The 14,171-nt window shown below is 32.8% G+C and overlaps 1 protein-coding gene across 3 annotated transcripts in view; it reads right to left on the bottom strand.

Annotated features, from left to right (window-relative positions):
* The window catches only part of LOC127735638 (poly(U)-binding-splicing factor PUF60-like), a 38,925-nt gene that overhangs the window by 9,637 nt on the left and 15,117 nt on the right, over positions 1-14,171 (bottom strand). For all 3 annotated transcript variants that reach the window (XM_052245870.1, XM_052245871.1, XM_052245872.1), the window contains 4 exons: positions 6,830-6,888; positions 5,916-6,129; positions 3,592-3,719; positions 2,896-2,967 (listed from right to left, as the gene is read on the bottom strand). In XM_052245870.1, the coding sequence (XP_052101830.1) occupies positions 2,896-2,967; positions 3,592-3,719; positions 5,916-6,129; positions 6,830-6,888 (473 nt within the window). The remainder of the gene's footprint in view (positions 1-2,895; positions 2,968-3,591; positions 3,720-5,915; positions 6,130-6,829; positions 6,889-14,171) is intronic.

The following is a 14,171-nucleotide window of genomic DNA, read 5'->3' as shown; positions in this document are numbered from 1 at the left end:
TTTAAACAAGCATTCTGTGAGTATTGCATGGCAATACATAGTCCCCTACCGGTTACAAATTCATTGGAACGAAATTCTAACTTGATCTATAACTTGTCATGGTGTAAACTACATAAAAATATCAAGTCAAAATCTTCAAGCATGATGAAAATAAAATGCTCCGCAGGGCGCAGCTTGATACGACCGCAGAGGTCGAACCCTGAACAGTTGGGGCAAGTATGGACACAACATTCAAGCTTGATACAGCTCTGAATTTGGATTGTGATTAAATATTTGATAGAGCATAGGTTTCTGACACAGAATGAATGTGGTCTAAGAACTTAAAAATTTTAAATTGGACATTCACCTATTATGGTCCAATATCCAAAATCAAATACATGGTTAGATTCAGCATATCAAAGAACCCTAAGAATTCAATTTTTGATGAAATCAAACAAAGTTTAATTTTGGACCCCGATTTGGACCAACTTGAAAACTGGGCCCATAATCAAAAATCTAAATACATGTTTAGATTCAGCATATCAAAGAACCCTAAAAATTCAATTTTTGTTAAAATCAAACTAAGTTTAATTTTGGACCCTTTGGACCTTAATGTAGACCAATTTGAAAACGGAACCAAAAATTAAGAATCTAAATACACGGTTAGATTCGGCATATCAAAGAACCCCAATAATTCAATTTTTGATGAAATCAAACAAAGTTAAATTTTGGACCCTTTTGACCTCAATGTGGACAAAGTTGATAACGGGGCCCAAAAATCAAAAATCTAAATACATGGTTAGATTCAGCATATCAAAGAACCCCATATATTCAATTTTTGTTGAAATCAAACAAAGTTTAATTTTGGACCCCGATTTGGACCAACTTGAAAACTGGGCCCATAATCAAAAATCTAAATACATGGTTAGATTCAGCATATCAAAGAACCCTAAAAATTCAATTTTTGTTAAAATCAAACTAAGTTTAATTTTGGACCCTTTGGACCTTAATGTAGACCAATTTGAAAACGGAACCAAAAATTAAGAATCTAAATACACGGTTAGATTCAGCATATCAAAGAACCCCAATAATTCAATTTTTGATGAAATCAAACAAAGTTAAATTTTGGACCCTTTGGACCTCAATGTGGACCAATTTAAAAACGGGGCCCAAAATCCAAAAACTTAATACGCGGTTAGATTCAGCATATTAAAGAACCCCAAGAATTCAAGAATAAAACCCCATTGAAATTGATCAAGAAATAAGCAATTTATAGGAAGTATCTTCTTTTGCACAATACTGTGCAATTGAATATTTCTTGCTATTGCGCAATACTGTACAATTGACAATTTCTTGCTATTGCGCAATATTGTGCTATTGGATATTTCTTGCTATTGCGCAATACTGTGCAATTGAAGATTTCTTGCTATTGCGCAATACTGTGCAATTGAAGATTTCTTGCTATTGTGCAATACTGTGCAATTGAAAATTTCTTGCTATTGCACAATACTTATTAGATAATAATTTACACATCCTGTTTGGTGTGTATCTCCTACCATATCATTATTATTTGCTTTTAAATATTAAACAGAAATAACCAACTTAAAATGGAAAATTTTAAAAGAAAAAAAAAAAATCCCCCCCCAAATTTTTTGAACCCCCTTATGATTCATCACCCCCAAACTCAATCCCAGCCTTCCCTTTGTGGTATGGTACCTTGCAGTACAATTTCAGAGAGATCCATACACTTGAACACAAGTTATTGTCTGGAAACTAGAAAAATGCTTATTTTTGGCCCCTTTTTGGCCCCCAATTCCTAAACGTTTCGGGCAATTACCCCCAAACTCAATTCCAGCTTTCCCTTTGTGATATGGAACCTTGTAGTACAATTTCAGAAATATCCAAACACTTACACACAAGTTATTGTCATGAAACTAGAAAAATGCTTGTTTTTTGCCCCTTTTTTGGCCCCTAATTCCTAAAATTTTGAGGCAATTACCCCCAAAATCAATTACAGCCTTTCCTTTGTGATATGGAACCTTGTGGTACAATGTCAGAGAGATCCATACACTTACACACAAGTTATTGTCTGGAAGTTACAAAAATGCTTATTTTTGGCCCCTTTTTGGCCCCTAATTCCTTAACTGTTGGTACCATAACCCCCAAAATCAATCCCAACCTTCCTTTCGTGGTATTGAACCTTATGGTAAAATTTCATGGAGATCCATTCACTTAAACTAAAGTTAGAGTGCGAAAACCAATGTGTCTTCGGACGACGCCGGACGACGCCAGACGACGACGACGACGACGACGCCGGACGACGACGACGCCAACGTCATACCAATATACGACCAAAAATTTTTAAATTTTTGCGGTCGTATAAAAACTGTTGAAAACTGATTACTTAAGTGAACTTTCTATGTCCAAAGACCGTAAATATGCATGAGTCAATGTACTTATTATTGACATTTTCTTTTCTTTTAAAGTTAATGACATATATTTCCTCATGTTGTCATTAGAAATTGCTTGCAGGTTTGAGTGCTCTCATTGTTCAATAACATTTGGTTGAGGCAAACTAAAAGTTAGAGAACGGAAACGACAGATTTAGCAATTTTTTCCATTTATAAAGGACATAACTCGACTGTAAAAGTGAAACCACCCAATTTCAAACTTATATCTGTGTTTTGTGGTAATAAGCATTGTGTATAAGTTTTATAACATTTTGTTGAGGCAAACTAAAGTTAGAGAACGGTAACTGCTACAGCGGGGGCATAATAAAAATTGTAAACAGACATTGTTTTATATGCAGAATTTTAATGTTCAACCATACTTTGTTAGAGCTCAAATATTCCAGTATTATTCCTCTTAACATAAAAAGATTATGCCCCAATAGCATTAAATAGTAACAGTACATACTTGTGTTTTCCTGGCTTGGTTGGATCTTTACATATTTCACAAGTTAAAATGTTTCCAAATGCTTCAAACACACTGAAATAAAATAATAAAGAATTTAACTAAGATTTATTTATCAGGTCAATTATTAATAGATCTTTAAAAAGATCTTTCAAGGACTATCTACCTGGCTGAAATAAAATAGTTGCATCTTTAGGTCAAATATTAAAGTAACATGTCAGACCTGACATAAGATTAGGGGAGACATAGAATAATATTATTGTAAGCTCTAACTCTACAATTATATCTCAAACAGTCCTAACACATTATTATCACAGAAATATTTAATTAGAAACCGCTTCATTTTAGGAATTTAATAAAAGTCTAAAGATCAGATTGCAATGGCAAAGTCATTGTAAGGGAGATAACTATTTACAGATCTGTACGAGAAAAAAAATTGTTACAAATTATTAAAACTTTCAAATATGTTGCCTTGGAAAGAGTAACATTTACATTTTTGCTATTATAAACATTACTTATAAACAAAGATTTTTGTTAATCTGCTTACAGTTTATTTCTAACCCACAAACATTATTTCACAGTCCACTTTAAGAATAGATACTGTAGGAAACTGTTCCATAAAAAAATCAATCTCATTTGAAATGCAACTTTGAAGCTTGTTTTTAAAATCTTCCTTTAAATACAGTCTCTAGTTCATACCTTTTGATATCATCTTCCGTTAAGTCTTGATGTATTGATGCTATGTAAATTCTGTTATAGTTTTTGGCTTCTTCTGCTAGCTGTTCAATAATGGGCTGTGCCTGAGGCATATTACTTGGTCTTCCCACCTGACAAAAATTGAAAAGGCTATATGACATTCTTCTGTAAAAATTTAACACATGTGAACTGACGGTGTAGTTTGTATTGCAAGTTTCCCATTGCTTAATTTAGTAATTTAACAGGACTGTAATTTTTTCCCTTGTGATCGACCATGAAGAAAATTTTGGATATAAATTATAATATTTTTATACTGTTATACTCTAAAAAGCAGTAGAAAGTCATGAACTGTTAACAATGTTTTTTTACTCTACAGGAGTAAAAAAAAAATAAATAATAAAAAATGAATTCCCTATTTTGAAACAATTACTCAAGGAAATAAAATAATTGTGTAAAAAGATAAACAAAACTAAACAAAACAAAACAACAGAAAATAACAATTTTGAATTATCATATAAAAAAGTAGCTTTATTGAATATTCAATGATAATACAATGCCATAGGACAATTTTCAGTCTCGTATTGTTTAACTTTATCTGTAGAATTTGAATTTCATATCCATATATTATATAGACACGTTTATAGTGCAAAATAGCAGTGTTCTCCTCAGGCCCTTAAAGGACCGCGGGCCCGCGATGTATAATTTTTTACCGTGGTTGTATCGTTCTTACCGCGATGTATAATTTTTCTCCGTGGTGCTAAAATTTTCAGTTAAAAAATCGTAAATCGGTAAAGTTTTAAACGACTTGTTAAATCTTTTCCGTGCGGTATAAAATTCCAGGTGAAATTTGGCCAGTTCAAACCAGTTCAACACAGATTGTTTACACCACGTGATCGATTTACCTTATGAAGTTAACCTTGTTGATTGGATTTAATCGATGTAATTAACACTTGTAACATGATTCTTTTGTGTTTTAATTAAGAGTTCATAACTTTATGATCACAGATAACTATTTTATGGCTTCACTCTCCACCCAAGCACTGACCTGTGACAAGTCGGCAAATACTTTGTACACAAACAGTGTCTTGACCCGATAGGTACATTTTTTGTACATCATAATGGTGGCTCATTACGTATAATGGACAACTATACATTTCCCAATTCTTATATTATATGTCTCTGATTAAACCATGGCCAATATTATCTTTAATTATGACATAGTTATTGCATGATAGTCGGGTTTCAAACTGTAGTAGCTGTCTGTACATATCACATGACCCAGTTAGTTCACGTAGAATATTCAAGTGTATTTACAATTAATTGCAATCTATTATATTTTATAAATAAAATGCATGACTGTACCTTCAAACTGGATATCTATATCCATAATTAATGAATAACAGAAGTAATCTTACAATTTTATCCATAAGCACATGTTAAATCTATTTATATCTACTTCCTGTCATTTAGGTGGGAAAATAGGGAGACTTAGTTGTTGACATTTAATATGGTTACTTATAGATCTATAGACCAAAGATAAATTTATAGATTTAGGAATTCTTTTTAAATGGTTCATGACAAATAAAGATTAAGATTTTAGGGCAGTATAAAGTCTGTATCTATGTTTGATTATCACCAAAGACAAGAAAGTTTAATATTTACATGAATTCTAAGGCAAAATGTTTTAAAATTTATGAAAAATTTCTTTTCATCAAAATCTAAGATAGAAACTGGTTCAAATAATAAAACAATATTTGCAATTGTTCTTGTTAATTTTATGTCTTCTTATGACAGGAATCCTTTCACATACAACAACTTTTTTCTAGAAACTAGAAAGTTTTTTAAATTGAGCATTTTTGTTCTCTTTTGAATGATATTTTATTTTTATTGATTTTGGATTTTACAAAAGATTTAATTACTTTAAATTCAGATGAATATTTTATTATGAATCATAATTTATTTATTTAAAAAAAAATATTAAAGTATACAAACTGTTTTTTGATTTACTTCTTTTTTACCAATAATTTTCTGAATCAATGTCAACATAACACAGTACCACAGTGTTAAAACAAAACAAGAGACATAAAAACTACATTAACTAGAGCTAAGCGACGCGACGCAACACGACACAACTGATTGCATGAAATATTTCACCAAGAAGTCCACACGCGTTACCCTGGTGCTATCAAAAAATCCTGGGGAGAACACTGAAATAGTACCAAATAATATCTTGATTTTTTTAATGGGTTACTGTCTTTTGACATATACCCACATCTGCTTTTATGTATGTGGGTATGCAACTTTGTTGACAAAAAATGACTTTATACCTTAATATTCCTTCCTCCTATCATCACACCATTCATCTGTTCTAAAGATAACTGTGCTGCTTCTGGTATGTCATATTCTATGAAGGCAAAACCTTTGTGTTTGTTTGTTAATGGATCCCAGGACAAATTAACTGATTTGATGGGACCAAATGGTAGGAATGCCTGCTTTATGGTGTCTTCTTTAATCTCAAAGTTAATACTTCCTACATATATTCTGAAAAACACAATAAAATATCTTATCATTTATTTCAAAATCAGAGATTCTGGCTCAAAGGTAGCTTTTTAAAGCAGTAAGTACATGTTTGCTGTCTTTGTGTGTCATAACATAGACTGGTATTTGGCTGGTGGAGAGTTGTCTCATGGGCAATCATACCACATCTTCTTACATTCTATATTGAATACAGAGTTTGTTGCTCGTGCTGTGTGGATGCATTAGAATGTGTCCACGTGCTTATGGTATATGTCCTTATATTTCACGGTTAGTTCTTTTTGCTGGTGAGAGATTTGTACTTCATATCTTTACTTTTTTTGTTAGGTTTCTTTTGAGCTTTGAATCACTTGAATGATTTGGCACCAGCAAACATGTTTAACCCCACCACATTGACACATTCTGTATGTTCCTGTCTTAAGTCAGGAGCCTGTAGTTGTCCTTTGTTGCTGTATATCATATTTGCTTTTCTTTCATTGTTTTGTTCTTAAATGAGGATGTTAGTTTTCTTAAGAGTTGTCTCATTGGCAGTCATATCACATCTTCTTATTTTTATATTTATATAAGAATTCCCTCAGTCTGGTAAATATCAATTTTCTTCATTAAGACAGTCAAATATTGAAGTTGAAAAGTGTTCATATAGTGAATTTGTGACTATCATATATAATTTCTTTCATGTCTTTCTAATGGAACAATTTGTACTTACCTACACATTAGTGCCAGTGCTTGCTGTCTCTGGACCGTATTCTGAAAATTCTGCATTTGCTAAAAAGATAGAAAAAGATAATGGCATAAGATTCAGCTGTCTAGACTATTTCCAAATAGATCTAATGTTAACTTAATCCTCCCTTGTTTTCTTGGACATTGAAAGAAGAAAAAATCTACAGCTATCATAATGTCACAGCAGAAAAGTAGATTGATTTTCAGCCCAACTATCATATTTCTAAGTGTATGTAGCTACCAGATCAGAAATGAATGAAAAAATATCTTTGTCCAGTCAAGTTTTATAGAAACAGTTGGCATTCCACATTCAATAAGATAAAGAAATCAGGGAATATGCATATAATATTTTTTTATTTTTCATTAAACTGCAGTCTTCTTTTTAACCATGTGAGTCTGACCCCCAATGCCAGTTAATCAATATATTAACGAAATTCCCCACAAGATGTTTCCCTGGCTGTTGGAAAAAAATTAGTCTAGACTGCACTGGAACAGAAACAATAAACTGCTTCGCTGAGCGCAGCTGGATACGCCCGCAGAGGTCCAACCCTGAACAGTTGGGTCAAAAATGGACACAATATTCAAGCTTGATACAGGTCTGAATTTGGATTGTATTAAATATTTGACATATTATAGGTTTCTGGATAAATGAATTCAAAGAACTTGAACTTGGTTATATGAATTGAATTTATATTTAATTAAGATTTCTTGCTGTTGTGCAATACACTGTGCTGTTTCGCAATACTTAGTAAATCTGTTGTCAGACTATAAACAATTAAAGTTCAATTAATTCTCAATGTCATATAAGAAATTTATAAAAATGTAAAGGCAGCTTACATCAATAGATATAAACAATTCACCAAAGTTTCATGAGAATTGCTGACAGCATTTTTGAGTTACTGTCCGAAAACTGGAAAATCCCCCCTTTTTTAATGAATAAAACCCCATAACTCCAATGTAAAATGTAAAATTTACAAAATTCTAAACGGAGCTTACATCAATAGATATAAACAATTCACTAAAGTTTCATAAGAACTGCTGAAAGCATTTTTGATTTTTTGTCGGAAAACTGGAAAATCCCCCTTTTTTTAGGAATAAAACCCTTTAACTCAGAAACGTAAAATCTAAAATATATAAAAATCAAAAGGGAGCTCATGTCAATAGATATAAACAATTCACCACAATTTCTTGCAAGTTGGTGAAAGCATTCTTGAGTTATTGCCCGAAAACTGGAAAATCCCCCTTTTTTTAATGAATAAAACCCCATAACTCGGAAACGTAAAATCTAAAATTTATAAAAAACGAAAGGGAGCTCACATCAATAGCTATAAACAATTCACCAAAGTTTTATGCAAATTGGTTAAAGCGTTTTTGAGTAAATGTCCGACATGTTGACGACGGACGGACAGACGGACAACGGTATACCATAATACGTCCCGTAAACGGGCGTATAAAAAAGGAAATAAAGACGACGCCAACGTCATACCAATATACGACCGCAAAAATTTTTTGCGGTCGTATAAAAAGGAAAAAAAGAAAAAAAAAGAAAAAAAAAAAATCCCCCCCCAAATTTTTTAAACCCCCTTATGATTCATCACCCCCAAACTCAATCCCAGCCTTCCCTTTGTGGTATGGTACCTTGCAGTACAATTTCAGAGAGATCCATACACTTGAACACAAGTTATTGTCTGGAAACTAGAAAAATGCTTATTTTTGGCCCCTTTTTGGCCCCCAATTCCTAAACGTTTCGGGCAATTACCCCCAAACTCAATTCCAGCTTTCCCTTTGTGATATGGAACCTTGTAGTACAATTTCAGAAATATCCAAACACGTACACACAAGTTATTGTCATGAAACTAGAAAAATGCTTGTTTTTTGCCCCTTTTTTGGCCCCTAATTCCTAAAATTTTGAGGCAATTACCCCCAAAATCAATTACAGCCTTTCCTTTGTGATATGGAACCTTGTGGTACAATGTCAGAGAGATCCATACACTTACACACAAGTTATTGTCTGGAAGTTACAAAAATGCTTATTTTTGGCCCCTTTTTGGCCCCTTATTCCTTAACTGTTGGTACCATAACCCCCAAAATCAATCCCAACCTTCCTTTCGTGGTATTGAACCTTATGGTAAAATTTCATGGAGATCCATTCACTTAAACCAAAGTTAGAGTGCGAAAACCAATGTGTCTTCGGATGACGCCGGACGACGACGACGCCAACGTCATACCAATATACGACCAAAAAATTTTTAATTTTTGCGGTCGTATAAAAATCTAAACACATGTTTAGATTCAGCATATCAAAGAACCCCAAAAATTCAATTTTTGTTAAAATCAAACTAAGTTTAATTTTGGACCCTTTGGACCTTAATGTAGACCAATTTAAAAAACGGGACCCAAAATTAAAAATCTAAATACACGGTTAGATTTGGCATATCAAAGAACCTCAATAATTAAATTTTTGATGAAATCAAACAAAGTTTAATTTTGGACCCTTTTTACCTCAATATGAACCAATTTGATAGCGGGCCCACAAATAAAAAATCTAAATACATGGTAAGATTCAGCATATCAAAGAACCCCATATATTCAATTTTTGTTGAAATCAAACAAAGTTTAATTTTGGACCCCAATTTGGACCAACTTGAAAACTGGGCCAAAAATCTAAATTCTAAATACATGTTTAGATTCAGCATATCAAAGAACCCCATATATTCAATTTTTGTTGAAATCAAACAAAGTTTAATTTTGGACCCCAACTTGGACCAACTTGAAAACTGGGCCCATAATCAAAAATCTAAACACATGTTTAGATTCAGCATATCAAAGAACCCCAAGAATTCAATTTTTGTTAAAATCAAACTAAGTTTAATTTTGGACCCTTTGGACCTTAATGTAGACCAATTTGATAGCGGGTCCACAAATAAAAAATCTAAATACATGGTTAGATTCAGCATATCAAAGAACCCCAAGAATTCAATTTTTGATGAAATCAAACAAAGTTTAATTTTGGACCCTTTTGACCTCAATGTGGACAAAGTTGATAATGGGGCCCAAAAATCAAAAATCTAAATACATGGTTAGATTCAGCATATCAAAGAACCCCATATATTCAATTTTTGTTGAAATCAAACAAAGTTTAATTTTGGACCCCGATTTGGACCAACTTGAAAACTGGGCCCATAATCAAAAATCTAAATACATGTTTAGATTCAGCATATCAAAGAACCCTAAAAATTCAATTTTTGTTAAAATCAAACAAAGTTTAATTTTGGACCCTTTTGACCTTAATGTAGACCAATTTGAAAACGGAACCAAAAATTAAGAATCAAAAACACAGTTAGATTCGGCATATCAAAGAACCCCAATAATTCAATTTTTGATGAAATCAAACAAAGTTTAATTTTGGACACTTTGAACCTCAATGTGGACCAATTAAAAAACGGGGCCCAAAATCCAAAAACTTAATACTTGGTTAGATTCAGCATATTAAAGAACCCCAAGAATTCAAGAATAAAACCCCATTGAAATTGATCAAGAAATAAGCAATTTATACGAAGTATCTTCTTTTGCACAATACTGTGCAATTGAATATTTCTTGCTATTGTGCAATACTGTACAATTGACAATTTCTTGCTATTGCGCATTATTGTGCTATTGGATATTTCTTGCTATTGCGCAATACTGTGCAATTGAAGATTTCTTGCTATTGCGCAATACTGTGCAATTGAAGATTTCTTGCAATTGTGCAATACTGTGCAATTGAAAATTTCTTGCTATTGCACAATACTTATTATATAATAATTTACACATCCTGTTTGGTGTGTATCTCCTACCATATCATTATTATTTGCTTTTAAATATTAATCAGAAATAACCAACTTAAAATGGAAAATTTTAAAAGAAAAAAAATAAAATGCTTCGCTGGGCGCAGCTTGATACGACCGCAGAGGTCGAACCCTGAACAGTTGGGGCAAGTATGGACACAACATTTAAGCTTGATACAGCTCTGAATTTGGATTGTGATTAAATATTTGACACAGCATAGGTTTCTGACACAGAAAGAATGTGGTCTAAGAACTTCAATTTTTTTAATTTACCTATTATGGTCCAATGTCCAAAATCAAAATACATGGTTAGATTCAGCATATCAAAGAACCCCATATATTCAATTTTTGTTGAAATCAAACAAAGTTTAATTTTGGACCCCAACTTGGACAAACTTGAAAACTGGTCCCATAATCAAAAATCTAAACACATGTTTAGATTCAGCATATCAAAGTACCCCAAGAATTCAATTTTTGTTAAAATCAAACTAAGTTTAATTTTGGACCCTTTGGACCTTAATGTAGACCAATTTAAAAAACGGGACCCAAAATTAAAAATCTAAAAACACGGTTAGATTTGGCATATCAAAGAACCCCAATAATTCAATTTTTGATGAAATCAAACAAAGTTTAATTTTGGACCCTTTTGACCTCAATATGAACCAATTTGATAGCGGGCCCACAAAATAAAAAATCTAAATACATGGTAAGATTCAGCATATCAAAGAACTCCATATATTCAATTTTTGTTGAAATCAAACAAAGTTTAATTTTGGACCCCAATTTGGACCAACTTGAAAACTGGGCCAAAAATCTAAAATCTAAATACATGTTTAGATTCAGCATATCAAAGAACCCCATATATTCAATTTTTGTTGAAATCAAACAAAGTTTAATTTTGGACCCCAACTTGGATCAACTTGAAAACTGGTCCCATAATCAATAAAATGCTCCGCAGGGCGCAGCTTGATACGACCGCAGAGGTCGAACCCTGAACAGTTGGGGCAAGTATGGACACAACATTCAAGCTTGATACAGCTTTGCATTTGGATTGTGATTAAATATTTGACACAGCATAGGTTTCTGACACAGAATGAATGTGGTCTAAGAACTTAAAAATTTTAAATTGGACATCCACCTATTATGGTCCAATATCCAAAATCTAAATACATGGTTAGATTCAGCATATCAAAGAACCCCAAGAATTCAATTTTTGATGAAATCAGACAAAGTTTAATTTTGGACCCTTTTGACCTCAATGTGGACAAAGTTGATAACGGGGCCCAAAAATCAAAAATCTAAATACATGGTTAGATTCAGCATATCAAAGAACCCCATATATTCAATTTTTGTTGAAATCAAACAAAGTTAAATTTTGGACCCCGATTTGGACCAACTTGAAAACTGGGCCCATAATAAAAAATCTAAATACATGTTTAGATTCAGCATATCAAAGAACCCTAAGAATTCAATTTTTGTTAAAATCAAACTAAGTTTAATTTTGGACCCTTTGGACCTTAATGTAGACCAATTTGAAAATGGAACCAAAAATCAAAAATCTAAATACATGGTTAGATTCAGCATATCAAAGAACCCAATATATTCAATTTTTGTTGAAATCAAACAAAGTTTAATTTTGGACCCCGATTTGGACCAACTTGAAAACTGGGCCCATAATCAAAAATCTAAATACATGTTTAGATTCAGCATATCAAAGAACCCTAAGAATTCAATTTTTGTTAAAATCAAACTAAGTTTAATTTTGGACCCTTTGGACCTTAATGTAGACCAATTTGAAAACGGAACCAAAAATTAAGAATCTAAATACACGGTTAGATTCGGCATATCAAAGAACCCCAATAATTCAATTTTTGATGAAATCAAACAAAGTTTAATTTTGGACCCTTTGGACCTCAATGTGGACCAATTTAAAAACGAGGCCCAAAATCCAAAAACTAAATACACTGTTAGATTAAGCATATTAAAGAACCCCAAGAATTCAAGAATAAAACCCCATTGAAATTGGTCAAGAAATAAGCAATTTATATGAAGTATCTTCTTTTGCACAATACTGTGCAATTAAATATTTCTTGCTATTGCGCAATACTGTACAATTGACAATTTCTTGCTATTGCGCAATATTGTGCTATTGGATATTTCTTGCTATTGCGCAATACTGTGCAATTGAAGATTTCTTGCTATTGCGCAATACTGTGCAATTGAAGATTTCTTGCTATTGTGCAATACTGTGCAATTGAAAATTTCTTGCTATTGCACAATACTTATTATATAATAATTTACACATCCTGTTTGGTGTGTATCTCCTACCATATCATTATTACTTGCTTTTAAATATAAATCAGAAATAACCAACTTAAAATGGAAAATTTTAAAAGAAAAAAAAAAGAAAAAAAAAAAAATCCCCCCCCTCCCAAATTTTTTGAACCCCCTTATGATTCATCACCCCCAAACTCAATCCCAGCCTTCCCTTTGTGGTCTGGTACCTTGCAGTACAATTTCAGAAAGATCCATACACTTGAACACAAGTTATTGTCTGGAAACTAGAAAAATGTGTTTTTTGGCCCCTTTTTGGCCCCAAATTCCTAAATGTTTAGGGTAATTACCCCCAAACTCAAACCCAGCTTTCCATTTGTGATATGGAACCTTGTAGTACAATTTCAGAAAGATCCATACACTTACACACAAGTTATTGTCCTGAAACTAGAAAAATGCTTGTTTTTTGCCCCTTTTTTGGCCCCTAATTCCTAAAATTTTGAGGCAATTACCCCCAAAATCAATCCCAGCATTCCTTTTGTGATATGGAACCTTGTGGTACAATGTCAGAGAGATCCATACACTAGCACACAAGTTATGTCTGGAAGTTACAAAAATGCTTATTTTTGGCCCCTTTTTGGCCCCCAATTCCTTTACTGTTGGTACCATAACCCCCAAAATCAATCCCAACCTTCCTTTTGTGGTATTAAACCTTGTGGTAAAATTTCATAGAGATCCATTCACTTAAACTAAAGTTAGAGTGCGAAAACCAATGTGTCTTCGGACGACGCCGGACGACGACGACGACGACGACGACGACGACGACGACGACGACGACGACGACGCCAACGTCATACCAATATACGACCACAAAAATTTTTTTGCGGTCGTATAAAAATCTAAACACATGTTTAGATTCAGCATATCAAAGAACCCCAAAAATTCAATTTTTGTTAAAATCAAACTAAGTTTAATTTTGGACCCTTTGGACCTTAATGTAGACCAATTTAAATAAAATGCTTCGCTGGGGCGCAGCTTGATACGACCGCAGAGGTCGAACCCTGAACAGTTGGGGCAAGTATGGACACAACATTCAAGCTTGATACAGCTCTGAATTTGGATTGTTATTAAATATTTGACACAGCATAGGTTTCTGACACAGAAAGAATGTGGTCTAAGAACTTGAATTTTTTTAATTTACCTATTATGGTCCAATGTCCAAAATCA

The sequence above is a fragment of the Mytilus californianus genome, unplaced genomic scaffold (assembly GCF_021869535.1).
Source record: "Mytilus californianus isolate M0D057914Y unplaced genomic scaffold, xbMytCali1.0.p SCAF_3, whole genome shotgun sequence".
In the NCBI taxonomy this organism is placed as follows: Eukaryota; Metazoa; Mollusca; class Bivalvia; order Mytilida; family Mytilidae; genus Mytilus; species Mytilus californianus.
The sequence above is the reverse complement of the archived record's forward strand: the minus strand, read 5'-3'. Positions and strand labels throughout refer to the sequence as shown.